Source organism: Leptonychotes weddellii, chromosome 11 (genome assembly GCF_054177405.1).
Source record: "Leptonychotes weddellii isolate Sample4059 chromosome 11, ASM5417740v2, whole genome shotgun sequence".
Classification (NCBI taxonomy): Eukaryota; Metazoa; Chordata; class Mammalia; order Carnivora; family Phocidae; genus Leptonychotes; species Leptonychotes weddellii.
This window is the reverse complement of record NC_138379.1, coordinates 93,857,678-93,881,837: the sequence shown is the minus strand read 5'-3', so window position 1 is coordinate 93,881,837 and position 24,160 is coordinate 93,857,678. Positions and strand designations below refer to the sequence as shown.

The 24,160-nt window shown below is 41.8% G+C and overlaps 1 protein-coding gene across 1 annotated transcript in view; it reads left to right on the top strand.

Moving 5' to 3' along the window:
• Positions 1–24,160, top strand: part of DYNC2H1 (dynein cytoplasmic 2 heavy chain 1) — a 260,672-nt gene that overhangs the window by 168,214 nt on the left and 68,298 nt on the right. Inside the window, exons 77-78 of the mRNA XM_081797372.1 lie at positions 1,150–1,358; positions 4,255–4,359. Coding sequence (XP_081653498.1) covers positions 1,150–1,358; positions 4,255–4,359 — 314 coding nt within the window. The remainder of the gene's footprint in view (positions 1–1,149; positions 1,359–4,254; positions 4,360–24,160) is intronic.

Below are 24,160 nucleotides of genomic sequence, written 5' to 3'. Positions count from 1 at the left end.
AACGACTGAGCCACCCAGGCGCCCCGATTTTATCTTTTTTTTAATTTAAAGATTTTATTTATTTATTTGACAGAGAGAGACACAGTGAGAGAGGGAATACAAGCAGGGGGAGTGGGAGAGGGAGAAGCAGGCTTCCCGCGGAGCAGGGAGCCCGATGCGGGACTCGATCCCAGGACCCCAGGATCGTGACCTGAGCCGAAGGCAGACGCCTAACGACTGAGCCCCCCAGGCGCCCCGGAAGCAGCTTTAGTGAGTCTTCCCTGCTGCAGCTGCCCTTAGTCTGCCCTCAGGCTTTGTGCTCATCTCCGAATTGTGTAGTAACCGGTAACGAAACCAGCGGTGCTGGTGGTGTGCTCGGTAGCCAGAGTTAAGTACAGCCGTGTCCCGTATTTACCGCAGACCTGAGATTAGTCTTACGGTTTAAAATTACCACGGAAGTGTGATTAAGAGGATGCTCTTGCTGCAAAATGAAATACTAACTTTAAAGTGTCATTGTGGTGTTTTATACTACATTTCTCTTTTAGAATAGAAACTGGACATTGGCTGTTAAAATCATGACATTACAAGACTGTGATGTGTGAAGTTATTTTGTAGAGTTTCCTTATTCAGATTATGGTGACGAACTGAGGTTTTCATCATTGTATAATATTAGGTTTTGCATATATTCTAAGGAATTTCCCATTTAAGGAGGCGGTGTTGTGTGACAGATAAGAGTATGGTTTCAGAGCGCCTCATTCTGGTTCAGAGCTGTGGGATTGTGTGATTTTCTGATTAGGGTCACTCATCCTCCCTGTTCCTCAATTTCTTCATTGGTATAACTGGGTAATTTTAATACTTCTATGTTAGAAGGCTTAAGTGAGTTGATACATGGAAAAATGGGGAATTTTACTTGATTAAATAATCTCAATAAATATTAGCCATTCTGTGATTATATTAATGTTTATCATTATTAATAAGAATTAATGAATTTTACATTCCTATTAATGAGCCTTTTAAGGAATGATTTAACTTAGGTAAATGTATATTGTATCCTATAAATATATGTGGAGCCAAGAATTTAATTAATATTTTAGAATAATTTAGAATATTTTTAGAATATTTCTAATATCTTAGAGATAAAGCTAATAAAAGTATGTTTTAAAATTATAGGTACCAAAGATGTGCAGTGGGAATTTTTACATGGTTTACTTGAAAATGCTGTTTATGGTGGACGCATAGATAACTATTTTGACCTTAGAGTTCTTCAGTCATATCTGAAACAGTTTTTTAATTCTTCAATAACTGATGTTTTAAACCAAAGGAATAAGAAAAGTGTTTTTCCGTATTCCTTATCTCTACCAAAATCCTGCAGCATTCTGGTAGGTAAAATTCATCATTTTTAATCTATTACCAGATACTTGAATCCTTTCTTAAACTGTTAAATACATGTTTCTTTTCAAATGCACAAATAATTCTTATTAACAAATACAGATTATTGTTATGCCAATATGCGGCCGGATTCTGTGAACTCTAGTGAAGTGTGTTGTCCATCCTTGGATATTTAGGGACTGCTTGTGATAATAGGATAGAGTTTCCGGTAAGGAAGACGTTAGAGTTAAGACTGAAGATCTGGAAGGAGAGTGCGTACTAGTTCCTAGTGGGCATGAGAGGGCTCGGGTATGTTATTGACCAGGAAAGAAATCAAATACTTAACACACGTATCTTCACTTTCTGGCTTATGAGTTGAAAGCAGAACCAACCGTAGGAGGGATACGCTTGAGGTGGCTTTGATGGCAACATTTCCGTGAACGTGTATTATAGCTGGCTGGAGCTTTTTGCCGTGAGTCATCCTATGAAAGCCTTGTGGAATGAGGTCATCTCTTCCAGAAAATAGTACTAAATAGGGGCGCCTGGGTGGCTCAGGCGTTAAGTGTCTGCCTTCGGCTCAGGTCATGATCCCGGGGTCCTAGGATCGAGCCCCATGTCGGGCTCCCTGCTCAGTGGGAAGCCTGCTTCTCCCACTCCCCCTGCTTGTGTTCCCTCTCTCACTGTGTCTCTCTCTGTCAAATAAATAAATAAAATCTTAAAAAAAAAAAAAGTACTAAATATAGCTGAAAGATTTCAATTCTAATTTATTTTCCCACAAACTTATCTTTGCTTAATGTCCAAATAATGCTTTTATTACCTAGAATATTATGATCATATATCTCTTCATGAATTACAGAGATACATATTCAGTTATATAGTTCTCTCAGGATTGTGGATTTTTCTCTCATCCCAAGTATTTTTTGAGAAAATTCTTCTGTTTCAGTGACATAGTTGTCAAAAGTCAAAGTATAAAAACCAACGTTAAATATGTTACTGAATATCTTGCCAGTTAAATGTATCCCATCTGTTTTGGTTTTCAGTATCTTTCGTTCATTCAGTCATTTATTGAGTAGGAGCCCCTGTTTATCTGTCTGCCCCTGGTGGCCCTGCTCCAGACCGCGTGGGCACCGTGGGCATCTCTGGGGCTGACTTTCTAGCGGGAGGGCTTCCCACAACAAATAGACGCATCCCATGGCTATTCATGGTCCATTTATTTCATGTAGTGCACTGACAGGTCTTCCCTCTCTCTGTGAGCTTTAAACTGAAAAATAAAACTCCTACGGAAAAGTGCACATCATAAATGTACTATGCAATGAATTTTTATACACTGAACACAGGAGTGTAACCAGCACTGAGATCCAGAAACACAACATGACTAGCTCCCCAGAAGTCCTCCTCGTGTTCTCTTCTAGTCATTGCCTACCCCACAAAGGGTACATCGTCTGGGCTTCTAATAGCCTGCTTCAGCTTTTTTTGTTTGTTTTTAAGGTTGATTTATTTGAGAGAGAGAATGCACATGAGTGGGGGGGAGGGACAGAGGAAGAGAGAGAATCTCGAGCAGAGTACCCGCTGAGCACGGAGCCCGATGTAGGGCTTGATCCCAGGACCGTGAGATCATGGCCTGAGCCAGAACAAGAGTCAGACGCTTAACCGATGGAGCCTCCCAGGTGCCACAGCCTGCATTAACTTGGCCTGTTTTTGAGCTTCATGTAGATGGTATCATTTGGTGTATATTTTTTTGCATCCAAGTGAGGACACAGCTGTTTTGAAATGAGCAAAGGGTATCAATAGAGAATCAGATTTATATTTGTAGGATGATTTATGACGATCAATGTTAAGTTTCTAACACAGTTGAGGAGGAGGCTGGAATTTCCCAGGAGGATGAGAACATCTGCTTTGTGCCCTATATCGTGTACGCACACGCGTGTACAAGCATGTACCCCAGGCTCATACACACATACCTACTGATGCATACACATACGTTACGATTGAACACCTTGAGGAAGTAACAAGTGCTGAGTTACAGGCTGGGAAAAATTTCAAAAACAGCATGTCTTTCCCAAATTTGACGTGTTTACAGGCCCTGGGCTTCCTGAAGTCCAGCCGCTGCATGGGGAGGGCTTCACGGACAGCGGCCAGGGATGAGAGGGGATGAGGGGAGGGGCAGCAACAGCGTAGACACGTATGCAGGACCCCCTCTGCAGGACAACAGCCAGACAAAACAGTTCTTACCCTGGAGTCCAAGTGGATAAACCCTCTTGGTCTGCGCTCCAGTTTCCCATCTAGAGTTTAGAGTCCGTAACTGCAGACGCTGGCTCGATACATGACCCTTTGCGATGTGTACAGCAATTCTGGGAGGAAACGATCCGGTGGTCAGTGCGTCTCCCTACACCTCACTGGAGCACTGAAGTCGCACCGTGAAATTGCTTCATGTCATGTGATTGACAAAGCCGTGCTTGCTCACCAGAGCGTGTGCATAGAGGTTCCTGGGGTTCCTGTAAGTTTCAGACGATAGCTGGAATATTTTTCTTGGAATAAGCACAACTGCAGTCTGCAGATGAGTCTTGGGTAGGTTCGGGGCTTTCCTAAAAACATCTCACACGATCTCTTACACATAGGAGCCCTGGCCACCAAAGTATTTCTGTTTTAATTAATGCAGTGTTCCTTTGAATGTGGTGAGTTACATTATGTGATACTGAATTTTTTAAATTTAGGGATGAAGAAGTAGTAATGACCAAGACTATTTTCTGTAGACAACTAAGTATTACATAGACTGAACGTTAGATTTCCCTAGAAAATGTGAACATATGAGTAACTAATAATTTAATACTTCCCAATGTCTCTCTGATTTCAGTGGTTGTAAGTTCAATCTTTGTAGAAACGCTGTTTTCACTTGTTTACATTTAGGACTATCGTGCTGTGATCGACAAGCTTCCGGAGGATGACAGACCGAGTTTCTTTGGTCTTCCTGCCAATGTAGCTCGCTCGTCGCAGCGCATGATCAGTTCTCAGGTAACCTGAGAAGAGAGGTGTTGTGTGGGGAAATGTTGCCACTGAACCTGAAAGAAACAACATGAAATTTGATTTAATACTTCAGACCCCACAAGCTGTTATTTAAAATTTTCATTTTATTTAACATGGTAGATTCAAGCTCTACATTAAATAAATTTTAAAAGAGCCAAAGAGTTCTATATTTAATACAATTGTTAGAGTTAGTAAAATAACATTGAATGCTATCACTTCCTCCAAAATATATTTATTTTACTTCCTGTGACTATTTTAAGGCAACATTTTTTTTAAGTTTTTTATTTTAATTCCAGTATTTTTAACACACAGTGTAATATTAGTTTCAGGTGTACAGTATAGTGATTCAGCAATTCTGTACACCACCCGGTGCTCATCACAATAGGTGTGCTCCTTCATCCCCGTCCCCTGTTCCCCGATCCCCCTGCCCACCTCCCCTCTGGTCACCATCAGTGTGTCCTCTGTAGTTCAGAGTCTGTTTCTTGGTTTGCCTCTCATTTGTTGTTTTTTTTTTTTCCCTTAAATTCCACATCTGAGTGAAATAATATGGTATTTGTCTTTATCTGATTGAGTTGGTTTCCTTAGCATCATACTCTCTAGCTCCATCTACGTTGTTGCAAATGGCAAGATTTCATTCTTTTTTTATGACTAATATTCCATTGTATATATACCACATCCTCTTTATCTATTTATCAGTCGATGGACACTTGGGCTGTTTCCATAATTTGGCTGCTATAAAAACAGGGGTGCATGTATCCTTTCAAACTAGTATCTTTGTATTCTCTGGCTAAATACCCAGTAGTGCAGTTGCTGGATCATATGGTAGCTCTATTTTCAACTTTTTGAGGAACCTCCATACTGTTTTCCAGAGTGGTTGCACCAGCTTGCATTCCCACCAACAGTGTAGGAGGGTTCCCCTTTCTCCGCATCCCCGCCAACATCTGTCGTTTCCTGACTTGTTAATTTTAGCCATTCTGATTGGTGTGAGGTGGTATCTCATTGAGGTTTTGATTTGGATTTCCCTGATGCCGAGCAATGTTGAGCACTTTTTCATGTGTCTGTTGGCCATTTGGATGTCTTCTTGGAAAAATGTCTATTCATATCTTCTGCCCATTATTTAATTAGCTTCTTTGATTTTTGGGTATTGAGTTGTATAAGTTCTTTATAGATTTTGGATACTAACCCTTTATTGGTTATGTCATTTGCAAATATCTTCTCCGATTCCGTAGGTTGCCTTTTAGTTTTGTTGATTGTTTCCTTCTCTGTGCAGAAGCTTTTTACTCTGGTGCAGTCCCAATAGTTCATTTTTGCCCGGGGGGGAGGATTCTGTATTATGTGCGGGCCAGTCTGGGGCCACGGTGGGCTTGTGTTGAGTCAAGTCCGGAGTTCGCCCGAGATGCAGCGGTACCGGAGCGCAGGACAACGGTAAACCGTTACCAGACTCAAGAGTAGAGTTGTGTTGTCCCCTGAGAAACCGTCATGGGTGGGCAGTGTCCCCAGCAGACCAGCTGTCTGCCCCCAGCCCGCTGCTGGGGCTGCTGTCTGACCGGTGTGTGTGGCTGTCTTCCCTTCTCCCTGGGCCGGGGTCCCTTCGGAGGGGTGCTGGCCCCTGTCTGCGCCGCGGGCGCACTGCTAGCAGGTGGCACGTCTTCGGGAGGCTCCAGCCGAGGGCTCGGCACGGGAGAACTTGAGGGCGGGCCGCGGAATGCTAGCGAGGGGCCTGCAGCCCCTGAGGACCTCGGGCCGTGGGGGTGGACGGGTCGCATCTGCGGAAGCGCGGGGCGGGGCGGGCCCTGCTAGCGAGGGCTGCACCGGTGTCCCATGAGCGGTCTGGAGCCCAGGCGCACGAGAAGGCGGGTGCGGGCTGCACGGGGGTCACGCTAGGCGGCGAGTTGTGTTGCTGCACTCGTGCCTGCGGCGGCCCCGTGTTGAGGCCGGGCGGCAGGCAGGGAAATGGTGCCCAGAGTGCTGCTTCTGTGCCGTCTCTCCCCAGGCCGTGGGCTGTGCTGTCTCTTCGAGGGTGGGGACTCTCGGGTCTCCCAGATCTGAGCTCTCTGGTTTTTAAAGTTCCAGGCGTCAAACTCCACTGATGGTAAGAATTCGCCAAGTTAGGCCCCTCTGGTTTTCAAAGCAAACTGTTAAGGGGATTGATTCCTCTTCCCTTTGTGGGTCCCCCTGCGTCTGGGGCACCTGGTGTGGGGTCTGCTCCTCTCCCCTCTCCGCGCCCCCACAGACGGTACCACGGTCCGTCTAGCTCCCGAGTCTTCGTGTGGCCTGCTCCCTGCATTTAGCTGCGGAGTCTGCTCTGCGGCTCCCGGTCGTTCCCTGGGTTATTTTCACTGATGAGGGAGGGTGTTACCCAGTTGTGTCTGTGGGACGAGGTGAGCTTGGGGCTCCTATTCCACCATCATCCCCGGAAGCTCTTCTCTGTTCTACTCTTGAGTCTGGTAAGGTTTACTGTTTTATCTTTTCCAGATCTTAGTTTTATTGATCTTTTCTATTTTTTAAAATCTGTATTTTTTAATTTTTGCTCTATATTATTTCTTTCTTCTAATTTGGAGCTTTGTTTATTGTTCCTTGTCTAGTTCCTTTAGGTGGAAAGTTAGATTTTTCCTGTTTCTTGAGGCCGGCCTGTGTCTCTCTAAATTTCCCTTCTAGAACTGCTTTTGCTGCTTCCCAAGCATTTCGAACCATTGCGTTTCCATTTTCATTTGTCTTGAGGTATTTTTTTGTTTTCTCTTGTCTTTCTTCATTGACACATTGGTTGTTTAGTAGCTTTGTGTTTTAGCCTCCGTGTGTTTATGGTTTTTTTTTTTTTTTTCCGGTTTTCTTAACTGTAATTGATTTTTAGTTTCTCATCATTGTGTTGGAAAGAGTGCTTGATATTATTTCAGTCTTCTTAAACTTACTGTGAAACTTCTTGTGTGTTTTAACATGTGGTCTGTTCTGGAGAATAAACCATGTTCATTTGAAAGGGATATGTGTTCTCCATTTTTGGAATGGAATATTCTCTTTATATCTGTTTGGTCCCTTGAAAGCGAGTGTCTCCTTACTGACTTTCTGTTTGAATGATCTATCCATTAATGTAAATGGGGTGTTAAATTCCTCTACTGTTACTGAATTACCATAAATACCATCCTTTGTGTCTGTCAGTATTTGCTTTATATATTCAGGTGCCTCCTATGTTGGGTACATAAATATTTACAGTTATTCTGGTTGGATTGATCCCTTTATCCTTATTTAATACCCTGCTTCGTCTCTTCTGTACAGTCTGTTTTAAAGTCTATATTGTCTGATCTAAGCATTGTTACTGACTTGTGGTTTTCTCTTCTATCTTCATGGATTATCTGTTTCAGTTCCTTCCACTCTGTGTTGTCTTTAGGTCTTTCAAGGGCAGTGTGTACATGGGTCTTGTATTCATTGTTGTTTTTGATCCAGATGCTCCATCTTTTGGCTGGAGCATTCCGTCCATTTCTGTTTAAGCTAGTTGTTGACAGTTGTGTACATGTTGCCGTTGTGTTGGGACAGTAGTTTCTCCGGGTGGGTGTCAGCTCCTGCGGAGTCTGCCTGCAAAGTGCGGTAAGACCGGAGTCCCCTGCAGGGGAGGCTGGTCACCCCTGGGCTGCCCACCAGCTGTGGCAGCTGGGAGGCACTTGGACGGTGCCTTCTAGGGCGGTGGAGTTGGGCGGGCCGGATGGTAGTGGGATGCCAGGGTGGGGCAGGGGTTCCGGTAGCCCCAGTGTCGGAATTGGTCTGGCCAGCTGGGCTGATGAGAGGAAAGAAAAGTGATGCTTGCTCACATCTTCTCTCCCAGAGAAAGCTCCTACAGGTTCCTGTCTCTCTGGCACAAGTCCTAAAATTAGGAAATCTCCTTCACTTACACCCTAGGCACTTTTTACTCTTTTGTTATTTTTAAAAATTTTTATTTTTTAATTTAAATTCAGTTAATTAACATAGAGTACTATTAGTTTCAGAGGTAGAATGTAGCGATTCATCCGTTGCATGTTACACCCAGTGCTCATGACATCACGCGCCCTCCTTCATGCCCGTCCCCCACTTACCCCATCCTCCCAACCCCCGTGCCCTGCAGCAACCCTCAGTCTGTTTCCTGGGCACTTTTTAAACTTCCCTTTGAAAAGGTGCTTGTGTGCTGGATCTCAGGCCTAATGATCTAGTGTGTTGGCCTCTGAAGAGCGGAGACTCTGCTTACTATAACCCTCCTGCTCTCCTGCTTGGTGAGCTCCCGGAGCCAGGCTCGGCGATTTTCATAGCCAGACGTGATGGGGGCTCTGGTTTCCAGTGCAGGTCCCTGAGACCGGGGGGCCCAAATTGAGGCTGGACCCCCTTCTCAGGGAGTGAATGTGTCCATGCTGGCCTGTGGCATCCCTCCTGCTTATGGGTCACCGCCTAGCCAGGGGTTGGTTCCCTACGGGCCTCCTTCCCTCCTGACCTCCTCTGTGTGGCCTTTTCTTGATGCCTTTAGCCACGGAAGACCTGGTCTGCCAGACTCAGGCAGTTTCCAGAGCGAGTTGCAGCACGTGTGGCCGTTGGCTCGGTGTGTCTGTAGGAGAAGGGAGCTCCGGACCCTCCCACGCTGTGCTCATCTTCCATAAATGAATGGCTGTCTGCCCAGATCTATGAAATCATTGAAATAGTCCTCAAGAAACAGTAGTTGCCCTTAGTTTCTGTGGTTCTGGAGGGATTCATGAAGTGCCGTTCTCTTCATCCTTCTCCATCTCTTGTTTTCTTGCATCAAAATTAAGCAAGAAGGGCCCTCTTCCCTGGGTGATGAAGGCAGAGTGCTAGCAGGGCCACCCAGACTCCTTCCCTGGGTCGGCACTGACTCACGGGACCGGAGGGTGCTCTTGTCACCGGGTAGATGCACTGCAGCATCAGAACTCTTCCCTGCTGGTGGCCAGGCTTGTGACCGCGGGAAGGCCATTGTGCTCAGCAGTGAGTTAGACTCAGGCATCGAGATGGGCGCAGGGAGCATTGTTCCTCCTCTAACAAACAAGACGGGTCATGACTTTTCCTGAATCTCCAGAGAGAGGCGGTGAACACCAGCTGGCCGAGACCTAAGGGGAGACGAGTGCCCGTAGGCGTGGTCAGACCTGGATCTCCCCTTCTTGCAGGCCTCTTCTCCGTGGACCCCTGCTGATGCTAGTCGTAGAAAGCTTCCTTCTGGGGGATGGCCTGGGGGGCAGAACAAAGTCGCTTTGGTGGGGCGAGGCACATGGATCTGTCTCCGTCTGTCTGCCTTTTGGAACAGAAGCCTCCATCTCAGGGGAGGAGGCAAAAAACCAAGACAACAGAGGGGAGCTGCACCATCGCCCTTAGGGTACTGTTGAAACACTACAACTGGTAGAAGGCAATAGGAAAAAACTCTTCACCCTTCTGTTAGGGGAAGAAATCTGTCCAGATTCCAGCTCGGAGGGCAGGAGCATTGAGAAGGCCGCATCCCCCGAAGCTGCAGACTGGTCTTCAACAAGAGGGTCCCCATCTTTTACCTCCTACCCGCAGGCTAGTAGTATCAGGTCTGCAGCAGTTCCCCAACCAGAAGGCTTTTAAGGGAGGACTAGAGAACTTCTTGGAGGCATATTGGTAGGTAGAAACGCCCTCCAGACCTGTGCACAGGGGCTGCATCCGTGCCTGTCCTAGAGCTGCAGGGGGACAGGGACGGGGCTCTGAGAAGGCCCATGTCCTGACCCGGGGTACCATGTCCACCGAAGACAGACACATAATCGGGGCAGCAGACGGTGGGGAACAGTGAGTAGCAAGTGGCCGTTGGAGCCTCCTGCGGGGTCATGGGTGACCGACCCTCTCTGAGGTGCAGGAACAGAAGCCTAATCTTGGGGGGGGCAGACAGCGATGAAAGCCCCCCACCCCGCCAGCCCCCAGCCTAAGTGAGAGAACCTCCACGGGAACCCGGAGTCCGCAGTGTGCTCGGGGTAACTCTAGCGACAATCCCCTGACGGAACACAAACCCCACTCCCAGGCCCCGCGCCCTTCCCACACACCGACACTGCCCGGGTCTCTGCTGCCCCACACAAGATGCTCTGCTCTCAACAACAGTGCGGGAAACGGGGACGTGCCCCGCGCGAGGAAGCAAGCCACACCCTCGTGAGACGTTTGTCTCCCAAGCAGTCAGTAGAACCAGACTTAGATATGACCTGGGTGTCACAACGGTCCACTAGGGGATGTAAATAATGATGATTTGTGTGTTAAAGGTTCTGATGGAAAAACTAGTTAATTTCGGCAGTGGTGTAGAGACTACAAGACTGGAGAAGATGAAAGTACTAGAAATAAGCGGAGTATTAACGGAGAAGATCTTCGAGCTAAGCAGTAGACTTGAAACATCCAAGGAGAGAACCCATGAATTTGAAGATAGATTATTGAAGTTACCCAGACTGAAACACAGGAGGAAACAGACTAGGAAAAACACAACCACGAAGTATCCAACACTGTGGGACAACATCACACAGTCTGACTGCGAGGTAGTCGGGGTCCACAGATCTGTGAAGCTCAAAGAGCACTGTTCCAGGTAACTCCTCACCCGCCCCGAGGGAAAAGATCCCACAGAGACGCACAGATATTTGAACTGTCAAAACAAAAGACTAAAGTACTGAGAACTTTGTCCCACCAGAGCACAGAGGAACAAAGGCCATTATCCGGGCGGCCTTCTCTGGAGTTGCACGAGCACACACAGTGGGATGGTAACTGGGAAGGGCTCAACAAGGAAACTCTTGAACCTGGTTCTATACCCAGCAAAGTATCTTCCATAAAGGAAGACAAATAAATATAGAATTTATTGCCTGCAGATTGACTCTATGAAATGGTTGCCAGATGTTTTCAGGAAGAGGTGTGACACCAGACATAATTTTGGACCCACACAGAAAATGAAGAGTTCTGGGATCCATGCATGAATGAAGTTAAACTGTATCGTTCCTGTAATTTCTCCGGAAGAACTGACTGGCCAAGGGGAGAAGAACATGGTTTCGGTCTCATGTATTTACAGCAGGTGTAAAAGTGAGATAAGCAAGAACAGTAGTGCAATAGAAATTCGATTTCTTTCATCCTTGTAAGGTTATTGATTATTATTTTAGTTTTCTTGGGTCAGTTTTGGTAATCTTCGTATCTATCGATATATATAAATACCTCAAAGAATTCGTCCATTCATTTGGTAATCAAGCTTCTTGTAATGTTGTTCATAACCTTCTTATCCTTTTAATGTCGAGTCTCTAGGTTATTGTGTTTCTTTACCTAATGTTCTTTTTCCCTCCCTTTCACGGCTTTATATATTTTCTTTTTGTAATTGATTGTAAATAGTTGGATTGTGGTGTAGATTTCTTTTTCTTCATCTTACTACTAGTGTCCATTGGGTTTCTTGAACCTGTTTTACCATTTCCATTAAATTTTGGGAAAAAAAAATCTGTCAATCATTACTTCTGAAGTTTTCATCACATCGTTCAGACTGTCCTGTTGCTTACTGGCGTTTCTTTATTTTTTCAGTCTCTTTGTATTGATTTGGATAGTTTCTTTTTCTCTTGGTGGAGAACTTGAGGACCCCATGTGCACTGCCTTCTGTAGTATCAGCTAGGAGTGAGTGCTCTTGTCTGATTGAGGACATTGATCGTGTGAGGAAGTTCGTACCACACCATAGCTATTACGGTCACATATTTTTTTCCTTTTTTAAATGTTATTATGTTATGCTAGTCACCACACATTACATCATTGGTTCTTATCGCATCCTTGAGCCAACTGCAGACCTGAACGTAGTGTAGTGGATGCCCTGGAGAAACTGTCGCAGTACGTGAGTGTGAGATAGCAGTTGCGTTTCTGAAGTTGGTCCTTAGTAAATAACCAGTTGTAAAGTTACAGTGGGTCTCATTTCAGCATTATTTGTAAAGCAGCATTTTATAAAATCAAAATGGTAACAGTAGGAGAGTAGTAAAAGGAGTTCTAGTATACTTTGAAAGCATCAGGACCAGTAACAATCATAGTTTCGGGTAGTTCTTAACCTTTGCTTTTGTGGGATGGATCCCTTTTAGCACCTGAAGCTCTGAATTCTCTCCTCAGAAAAATATATACATGTACACACAAAATTTTGCAAACAATTTCAGGAAGTTTTCAGATCTTATAAAGTCAACAGGAAGTAGTAAATAAGTAAATCAATAAATTGATTCATGAAATGTACATGTATATACATATGTACATATAAATATAATTACGTATTTGATACAATTGAATGAGTACAAACATAGCTATCATGAAAGTATTTCTGTATCATTCCTGAATCAGAGGTACAATTTTTATAAAATAGGTAGAAAAGGCAGAATTTTTATAAGGTTATATGTGTTCAGAAAAGGAGGTGCCTGTGGGTATGTGTTCTTGTGTGTTTTTTTTTTTTTTTTTTTTTGTATGGCATCTGGTGGTTTTCCCCTTCATTGGTTTCTAAGGATGGATTTTAGTTATTGCACATCTTCACTCATTTGTCACAAAATCTAATAAATAGGATAAAACATACAAGTTTGTTAATCATCATAGTCACTAAAGAACCATGGAAAGTTAGTTTTTTGTCATATAGAAGTTTATCTCTCTTTTTTTTTTAGTTTATTTCTCTCTTAAAAGAAGTTAGGTGTTGAAGGTATCTGCAATGAGTTCAACTGTAGGAGACCCTTCTTTTAATAATAGCAGTTTTATTCAACAGCTGTGTTTTTTTAATTGCCTTTTAATTTTGCGTTTTCTTCTTATGTTTGCATTTGTTGATAATCATGCAGTGACAGCATATTCTCCAGACGAAGAAAACGTGCAGCACACAGCTTAGAAAAAAATAGTGTGAAATTTGAACAAAGGGTCAGAAAAATAGAAAACTGTGAAACTGTACTAAGCAATTTGATAGTTAAACTGAAATTAAGATTCAATAAAAGTTTAATTCACAAACGTTTTCCATCTCTTTTAGTTCCTCTATAGAGTAAGCACTCTAATTTGTTGCGGTCTCTGCCACAGTTAGTGAGGACCAGAGGTGGGCCGTGTAGAAGGATTTGCCATTATGAAACGTAATCCAATGATTCCATATAATGAAGTCATCTCTTTAATTACTTGGATCTTTTAATTGATATTTTGTTCCTTTTTCTTGTTATTATTTTGAGTTAAATATCAACATCTAACACATAAAATCAGTGTAAACTGCCTACAATTACTTCTACCCCTCAAGGGTCTTGATCTCTCTAGCAATTGAAAATTTTACCTCAAATATGTCAATTTATAAAATTTTTTAACATTCCGGTATATCATTTCTTAAATCATGAAGGTAGAGAGAATGATCCATAGTAGACCATCTGACAGCAGACACTGTGGTGAGGTCCAACCACAGGCCGGCTGGGGAGCCGCAAGATTCTCACCAGGAATTGGATGTTAGGTGTGCAGTATCAGTAAGGAACGGGAAGCTTCAACCATGTTGGTGCAACCCTAAAGCCAGAATGAAGCGGTCAAAGAAGTAATAGGTTATCTACTTGGTGGTTTTGAAAGTGTGTCCAGTGACCACATGAGCTTGCCTGCACGAGTAACACATGGCTACAGTCTCTATCCTTCTCTATGTGACCTCTTGGTTCAAAACCGTGGCCATGGATCTGAGGGATCTCAACTCTCCAAGCAGCTGTTGTTTTCTCTTTTTCTTTCCCAGATTTGTCTCCTTGTCACTGTCACTTTATGACTTTTTTCTTTTCTTTCCCTCTTTTTGAAGTTAGCTGTTCACCCACAATTGCAGGTGTAGATTAATCATCAAGCTTTGTATGTGTCTTACTGCTAAGTTAACCCCTAGGGAATATCTGAGGGTGGTGGTGTGGGCCACTTACATGAGAATTATTGGGAAGTTTGTTTTAACAGGTAGATTGCTAAGTTCCCATCCAAGATGTGTGAAATCAGACTGTTGGGGAATGGGGCTTTGAAATTCATATTTTGGGGTGATTTTTTGGCACCCTCAGCGCTGAAAGCATCTGTACTAGAGTTTTGAGAAACTGCAGAGAATTTCTCATTTTGGTATTCTAAATAACATGAAAACTGCATATCAGATTCTCTTTGACAGTTCAGTCAAAGTTAGATTTCTTACTTGACTGTAAGCTCAGAATTTAAAAACAAAGAACAAACAAAAGGTATTGTACTGCAGGAACAGACTTTAGAAATCATCTATTCACAACTTCACTTAGAGATGTAGTGAGTTCCCGTTGTCATGACCTGGTAAGTGGTAGGCCCAGCGCTATAACCCAGGTTTCTTGAATTACTAAGTGTAGGAAGCTATCCCCAAGAATTCACTGTTCTTAAGAATTTTTTTCTCGAATGAGTGTTTTAAACCTAGGAATTTTGTGAATTTGATAACTGTCAGTTTCTCTCGTCCATTTAAAACCAAAAAAAGAAAATAACAAATGTTGTTTATGTTGAGTTTGTGATTTGGTTCCACAGCTACGAGAAAAAGATGTGTTATCATTGGATATCGTATGTAAGACTTTACACTTCAACAGTTTTGAGCTGTTATTTATGGAATTAGTAAACTCAGGGATATGCAGTCTTAAACTGCAGTCTTAAAATTTTTTCAACAAAACCATTTCTTTAGAAATCCATGAATCTCTAGAGCAATCTGAGATAACTGTTGTGAAATTTTGGTGCAAGTTGTTCTTACTTTTCTGCATCTAGTCAATACCCTGCATGATTCAGAAAAAAGTCTTAGGTCAATTGAATCGACATTTACACAAGTCCTTAAATCTTCCTAGAGGGATTTTGGCTTCCGGGCAAGGCCAGCCCAGCTCAGGAAATAAGGTGTTCCAACAAAAGGATGGTCATTTTCATAGTTTTTAGATGGTGGTAGCAGTTGTCTTTTTCCTCCAGTCATTTCCCATCCAACTCAGAGTACAAAGGTCTCCAAGCCCCTACACACCCCTCTGTCATTGTCTTCTGCACCTCCTTTCCTGGCTCACTCGGGACAGCACACAGACCACCCTGGCCGCGGGCTTCTGCCTATAAGCTTTTGTGTTTTCTGTTTCCTCTGCCAGCCACTTTGACTCCTTAGACATCTGCATGGCTTACTCTTACCTTCAGGTGACCTTGTCAAGCAGGCCTTTCCTGACTTAAATAAAATAGCAACTTCCCGCAAACCTTCGTTTTTCTCCAAAGATTTATATTTCTTTTTTTTTTTAATTTAAATCGGATTAATTAACATATAGAATATTAGTAGTTTCAGGGGTAGAATTTAGTGATTCATCAGTTGCGTATAACACCCAGCATTCATCACATCGTGTTCCCTGCTTGATAAGTTCTGTATAGATTTTGGATACTAGCCCTTTATCTGGTATGTCATTTGCAAATATCTTCTCCCATTCTGTCGGTTGTCTTTTGGTTTTGTTGACTGTTTCCTTTGCTGTGCAGAAGCTTTTTATCTTGATGAAGTCCCAGTAGTTCATTTTTGCCCTTGCTTCCCTTGCCTTTGGCGATGTTTCTAGGAAGAAGTTGCTGCGGCTGAGGTCGAAGAGGTTGCTGCCTGTGTTCTCCTTTAGGATTTTGATGGACTCCTGTCTCACATTGAGGTCTTTCAACCATTTGGAGTCTATTTTTGTGTGTGGTGTAAGGAAATGGTCCAGTTTCATTCTTCTGCTTGTGGCTGTCCAATTTTCCCAACACCATTTGTTGAAGAGACTGTCTTTTTTCCATTGGACATTCTTTCCTGCTTTGTCAAAGATTAGTTGACCATAGAGTTGAGGGTCCATTTCTGGCTCTCTGTTCTGTTCCATTGATCTGTGTGTCTGTTTTTGTGCCAATGCCATACTGTCTTGATGATTACAGCTTTGTAATAGAGCTGGAAGTCCGAAATTGTGATGCCGCCAGCTTTGCTTTTCTTTTTCAACATTCCTCTGGCTATTCGGGGTCTTTTCTGGTTCCAGACAAATTTTAGGATTATTTGTTCCATTTCTTTGAAAAAAGTGGGTGGTATTTTGATAGGGATTGCATTAAATGTGTAGATTGCTCTAGGTAGCATTGACATCTTCACAATATTTGTTCTTCCTATCCATGAACGTGGAATGTCTTTTCATCTCTTTGTGTCTTCCTCAATTTCTTTCGTAAGTGTTCTGTAGTTTCTAGAGAACAGATCCTTCACCTCTCTGGTTAGGTTTATTCCTAGGTATCTTATGGTTTTTGGTGCAATTGTAAATGGGATCAATTCCTTAATTTCTCTTTCTTCTGTCTCGTTGGTGTATAGAAATGCAACTGATCTCTGTGCACTGTTTTTATATCCTGCCATGTTGCTGAATTGCTGTATGAGTTCTAGTAATTTTTTGGTGGAGTCTTTTGGGTTTTCCACATAGAGTATGAATGTCATCTGCAAAGAGTGAGTTTGACTTCTTCTTTGCCAATTTGGATGCCATTGATTTCTTTTTGTTGTCTGATTGCTGTGGCTAGGACTTCCAATACTATGTTGAATAGCCGTGGTGATAGTGGACATCCCTGCCATGTTCCTGACCTTAGGCGAAAAGCTCTCAGTTTTTCCCCATTGAGAATGATATTCGCTGTAGGTTTTTCATAGATGGCTTTTATGATCTTGAGGTATGTACCCTCTATGCCTATACTCTGAAGAGTTTTGATCAAGAAAGGATGCTGTACTTTGTCAAAAGCTTTTTCTGCATCTATTGAGAGGATCATATGATTCTTGTTCTTTCTTTTGTTAATGTATTGTATCACATTGATTGATTTGCGGATGTTGAACAACCCTTGCAGCCCAGGAATAAATCCCTCTTGGTCATGGTGAATAATCCTTTTCCTATTAGCTAGTATCTTAGTGAGAATTTTTCCATCCCCGTTCATCAGGGATATTGGTTTGTAATTCTCCTTTTTGGTGGGGTTTTTGTCTGGTTTTGGGATCAAGGTAATGCTGGCCTCATAGAATGAGTTTGGAAGTTTTCCTTCAAGATTTATATTTCTATAGGACTTGTGTGTGTTTCTTTAGTTCTGAAATTTTCACTGTCTTTTCAAAATACAGTCTTTCATCTATATGTTATATGTATAAGGACTATACATATAACATTAATACATATATAAAACATTAAAAGCATGACGATAAAATGAAACTCATGAACCAATAACAAAGAACAATGGTATTACCAGTAACTTGAATCAATTTCCATGATTGTTCTGTTCTTCTCCCATTCTGCTAAACGAGCCAACATTCTTTTTTGTTTTAAACTTTTTTAATTATACTTTTTTAGTAGTTGTATTACATGCATGCATTCACACACACACACTTGTTCCTAAAAGTATATTGCTTCATTTTGCTAATTTTTAAATTGATGAAACAGTGTATTGCATGTGGTGTTCTAGGACTTGGAATCTCGCTTGACATTATTTTTCTAACATCTGTTTATGTTACTGGTTTAGCTGTAGTTTCATTATTTTTGCTTTATAATATTTCATTATATGTTATATAAATAAAACTTCATATTTTTAGCTATGACAAACAATGCAGTATGTCCATTTGTGTACATGTCGCATGGTATGTCTGAGCAGGATTTTCTCTAGGGTATGTATCTACGAATAGAATTGGGTCAGAATGTTTTTAGTGGTTGTAGTACTTTACATTTTCACCAGAAGATTGTAGTATCTACATCCTTTAATTCCCACCAGTAGGTGGTATTTTTGAATGCCTTCATACTTGTTAATCTAGTTGGGTTAACATCGTATCTCATTGGTATTTTTTATTACTGAGATTGAACATCCTTCTGTATACTTACGGGGCATCCCTGATGTTTAATTGGAGGGACAGCAGTGAGACAGGTGGGGCTGCAGCTCAGGGAGAGAAGGGGGAAGGCTGGTGGGATGTGAGGCCAGGAGGCAGCAGGGGCCAAGGTGGGCCTGAGAGTGGGGAGCCTAGAGAGTGGGCCATGGTGAGTGCAGGGCCATCTGGCAGCAGTGACCGCAGGGGGGAGGGACTGGGAGCAGAGACAAGGTAGGGAACAGCTGCAGGGGCCTTCATCCTGCTCAGAAACGTAGCACATTTGGGGAGGAGGTTCTTACTGATCACGTTCCTTACTAGCGGTAATTCTCTATAAAAAGATTTCTTATTAAAGTAACATAGTTGTTTTTCTGTAAGAGCTATGTATTTTTAAGTGCTAGCTACATATTCAGTTACTTTTTTTCCTAAACATGCTTTGAAGTTCCAGAACTTGATTATTTCTTCAGACCCAGTAGCAGTTTCATAGCAAAGTTCCTGAAAGGAGTTTTGTTTATTCCTAATGATGGTTTTTCTACTGCCGAAGATTTGAGGATTAATGGCTCGTATAATTTGAGCCGTGATGCGCCGCTTGGCTGTTAGGAGCTCTGCAGCTGGGGTTGATGGCTCTCAGCAGGTGCGCTGATCCTGACTCACGGGCTTTTCCTCAGTTACTGCAGAAGTCACATGGTCCTGCTGCATTTATTTTGTGAAATCAGGAAGCTGAAGATGCTCCTCTGTCTCTCATACCCTTCTATGGGAATATATTTACTGGAATTTCAGGAACATGTTTGTTAGCTACAACTTTGCCATCGCACCATCAGCAGCAAGAGGTGCTGTGTACTTTGGTTTGCAGAGTATCAACCTCGGGTTTCTATGCATAGGCCAGTCTGAATTTGAATACTTGCCGCTTTTCAAGTTCTAAGACCATTTAAGACAAAAGCAAAAGAATGGGAAGTCCTTATCAGTCTGTTTAATTTTGTAACATACACGATGATTTTATATTTATTAGTTTACAAGGAAACACTAAGTTCACTAATATTATGAACTTGATACTTTACTTTTCTGTGTTATCATTTAGTAAGAAATAAAAATGTCTCTTAGTTTGAAAAGTGGCTGTTAAAGGGAAACCAGCATTTATCTTTGCTTTGTGAATGAGATTTCATGATAATGAAAGGAAAATTGATGGAAGAATGTTCTTCTTTACTGAATAATTCTCAACAATAAACAGAAGGATGGCAGAATTTGAAAAATCACTTTCACAAATCCTAATAAAGTAATTGATTCATACAACTTGTTACTGAAATTTGAAACCATGAAGCGGAAGGTTGATGGGGAAGTTTGCAAGAGGGGATCAGCTGTTGCTCCCTGCGCCCAGTGAGGAGTCTTCATATCAGAGAGAGGGGTTGTACAGACGCTGGGTGCCTTTGATGTGAGACCATCAAAAGTACATTTTCCAAAGACCCCTTTTAAAAAAAGTGAACTTGAACCCAGTCGAGATTTTAGAACTACTTTTTGGTTAACAGGAATTACAGGGGGTAAGGAACAAATTAAGAAACACCAGTGGATCCAGAATGTGGAACATTTTGCAAGATAATGGACTCAGTTTTATCAATAATGTTAAAGACATGCAAAAATGGAAGCTCCGAGAAACTGATCTATACTGGAGGGACTTAAAATACATCACAACTGCATGACCTTTCAAGCAGCCTGTTTCCACCAAATGTTGAGCCCATCAGGAAAATTTAAATAAGTGTGGGATGTTATAGGACACAGATGAATTTTTTAGCTAGTGTTTGTACTGACCCTAACATCCATGTTTTCACTTTTCCTGGTTATCCTCTGAACTTCTTAACCTTTTTTTTTTAAAATTATAATTGCATACAGTATCCTATTAGTTTGATGTGTACACAACCTAGTGATGTGACATTTGTGTAATTGCAAACTGATCATCATAAGTCAATACAAAATTAATACAGTGTGACTGACTATAGATCCCATGTTGTATATTACATCCCCAACACTTACTTATAACTGGAGGTTTGTACCTCTTCATCTCCATCACCCATTTTTGTCCACCCTCACCCTCCCACGCAGCCACCACTCTGTTCTCTGTATCTTTGAATCTGGGTTTTGTTCTGTTTTGTTTTTTAGATTCCACATACATAGGAAATCATGCAGTATTTGTCCTTCTCTGACTTATTTCACTTAGCATAACACCCTCAAGGTCCATGTATGTTGACTCAATGGCTGTCATTCTTTATGGCTTAGTATTCCATTGTATATATGTGTGTGTGTGTGTGTGTGTATATATATATGTATATATTCCATATGTATTATGGTACATACATAGCACACATACATACAAACACCATGTTTTTCTTTAGCCATTCGTCTATCAGTGGCTATTTAAGTTGTCTCCACATCTTGGCTATTGTACATGCTGCGGTGAATGTGGAGGTGCATTTATCTTTTCCAATCAGTGTTTTTATTTTCTTGGAGTAGATATCCAGACATGGAATTGCTGGATCATAAGGTAGTTCTATTTCTCATGTTTTGAGGAACCTCCATACTGTTTTCCATAGTGGTTGCCCCAGGGTCCATTCCCCCCAGCAGTGCACGAGGGCTCCCCTTTCTTCACATCCTTTCCAGCATTAGTTATTTCTTGTCTTTGTGATAATAGCAATTCTGACAGCTGTGAGGTGGTAGCTCATTGTGGTTTTGATTTGCATTTCCCTGATGATGAGTGATGTTGAGTATCTTTTCATGTGTCTGTTGGTCATTTGTGTGTCTTTGGAAAAATGTCTCTTCAGGTCCTCTGCTCAATTTTAAATCGAATTGTTTGGCTTTTGGTGTTGAGTTTTATGAGTTCTCCCTATGTTTTGGATACCAACCCTTTACCAGAGATAAGGTTTACAAATATCTTCTCCCATTCAGTAGGTTCCTTTTCATTTGGTTGACGGTTTCCTTCACTATGCAAAAGCTTTTTAGTTTGGTGTGGTCCCATTTGTTTATTTTTGCTTTTGCTGTTGTCAGATTCAAAAAACCGTCGCTAAGACCATGTCAAAGAGCTTACAGCCTATGTTTTCTTGTAGGAGTTTTATGGTTTCAGGCTTTACATTCAAGTCTTGAATCCATTTTGTGTTACTTCTTGTGTGCAGGATAAGATAGTGGTCATTTCGTCATTTCATTGTTTTCCATTTTAATGTGTAATTTTCCAACACTGTTTACTGAGGAGGCTGTCCTTCCTCCATTCTGTATCCTCGCCTCCTTCCTTGTAAATTAATTAACCATGTATGTGTGCATTGATTTTTGGCCTCTCCATTCTGTTCCATTGATCTATAAGTCTGTTTATGAGCGTACCATACTATTTTGATTACTAAGCTTTATGGTATAGTTTGAAATCAGAAAGCATGAAACCTGCAGCTTTATTCTTCTTTTCAAGATTGCTTTCACTATTGAGGGTTATTTGTAGTTCCATATCTTTTCAAGATTGCTTTCACTATTGAGGGTTATTTGTAGTTCCATACAAATTTTAGGACTATTTGTTCTAGTTCTGTGAAAATTGCCATTGGAGTTTTTATAGATATTGCATTGAATCTGTAGGTTGCTTTGGGTGGTATGGACATTTTAACAATATTTGTTCTTCTAGTCTGTGAGGATAGAATGTCTTTCCATTTATTTGTGTCTTCTTCAGTTTCTTTCATCAGTATAATTTTCAGTGTATAGTGTATTTCGTCTCCTTAATTATATGTACTCCTAGGTACTTTGTTTTGACCCACTTACAATTTCTCTTTCTGATGTTGCATTATTTGTGTATAGAAACACTACAGATTTCTGTATGTTGATACTGTGTCTGCGACTTTACTGAATTCACATATCAGATCTAACACTTTTTTTTGTTAATTCTTTAGTTTTCCATATATGGTGTCATGTCATCATCAAATAGTGATACTTTTACTACTTTTGATTTGGATACATTTTTTTTTTCTTGCCTAATTGCTGTGGTTAGGTCTTCAGATCTTGTGCCTTGTCTTATTACTGTTCTTAGGGGAACCCCTTTCATCTTTTCATCATCAGTGTGATGTTAGCTGTAGGACTGTCATATATGGGCTTTATTATGTTGACATGTTTCTTTTATACCCACTCTCTTGAGAGTTTTTTTTTTTTTAATCAGATAGAGGTGTTGAATTTTGTCAAATGCTTTTTCTACATCTATTGAGATGATTATAGGATTTTTAACTTTCATTTAGTTATGTGATGTCCCACATTAATTTGCAGATGTTGAATCATCATTGAACTCCTGGAATAAACCCCACTTTATCATGATTTATCATCCTTTTAATGTATTGTTGGATTTGGTTTGTCAGTATTTTATTGAGGATTTTTGCATCTATGTTTATCAGTGATAATTGGCCTGTAATTCTTCTGTAGTGTTCTTGTCTGTTTTTGGTATCAGGGTAAAGCTGGCTTTGCAAAGTATGTTTAGAAGCCTTCGGTCCCCTTCAGTTTTTTGGAAGAATTTGACGATCGTTATTAATATCTTCTTTGAATGTTTGGTAGATTAATCGGCTACCTATATATTTTTCTACTGAGATTGTTACATATTTTTGTTACTAATTAGTATCATCTTTTCAGTTTAAAGAGATTTTTTTTTAACATTTATTATACAGCCAATTTAGTGGTGAACTTCTTAGTTTTGGCTTATCTAGAAAACTCTTTTTCTGTCATTCAGTTCTTAATGATAACATTGCCAGGCAGAGTGTTCTTGGTTGGAAGTTTATTTTCCATTTAGCACTCTGCGTATGTCATGCCACTCTCATCTGGCTGCGAGGTTTCTGCAAAAAAGTTGCTGATAGCCTCCTGGCCACAGCTACACTACACGGTTCCCTGGTTTGTGACACGTTGTTTGTCTCTTGGCGCTCTTAGGGCTCTGTTTACCCTTGACTTTTACCATTTTAATTATAATATGTCTTGGTTTCATCTTATTTGGAACTCACTGGCTTTCCTGGACCTGGATGTCTGTTTCCTTGCCCAGATTAGGGAAGTTTTTATCTATTATTTTTTCAAATGAGCTTTTGCCCCTTTATCTCTCTCTTCTGCTTCTGGGACCCCTATAATATGTATATTAGTCTGCTGGATGTTGGCCTCTAGGTTCATTAAGGTATATTCACTTCTTTTAATTCTTTTTTCTTTTTGTTGCTATATCTGGGAGAATTCCATTGCTTTGTCTTCCAGCTCTGTGATCTGTTCTTTTGCTTTATCCAGTCTGCTGTTAAACTTCTGTAGTGTATTTCTAGTGCAGTTATCGTATTCTTCATCTCTGTGACTTGTGTTTGGTACTTTCTTATATTTTTTATGTCTTCGTTGAAGTTCTCATTGTGTTCATCCCTTCTTTGCCAGAGTTTAGTATCATCCTTGTGACCATACTTTGAACTCTTCATTAGCTACATACTTAGCTTTGTTTCATTAAGCTCTTTTTCTGAAGTTTTGTCTTGTTCCTTCATTTGGAACATATTCCTCTGTGTCCTCATTTTGCCTGATGGTCCGTGTGTGTTTCCCTGTGCTAGGTGAAACACCTCCTCTCCCATTCTTAAAGGAGTCGCCTTATGTAGGAGATGACTGGTGGGTCCCAGGAGCACAACCCCCGGTGGGCATGAGGGCCCGTGCTCCAGGGGAATTTGTGGGCTTCATGTGCCCCTCAACTGTGGTGCAGCCCTGGATGCCGTGTGATGGGGGTGGGACACTCGCCCAGCTGATGATCCGTCGAGGCCGAGGGGTGGGGGGAGGTAACAAGAGAAGCATGTTCTCCCAGCGGGCTGTGCTCTGGCTGTGTTGGGGCTGTGGTGGGGGGCTTGCCTGGCCATTTGATGCGGGGCTGTGGTGCCTGGGGCAGGACCCTCATTCTGTTACTGTTAAGCGGCTGCAGCACACTGGGGTGGGGCATGCCGTGAGGGGCTAATGGGTTAGAGAATGATTGCCAGCATTGCACCTGCCAAGTGTAGGCATTAGCAAGGTAGAAGGAGACTGCAGAAATGA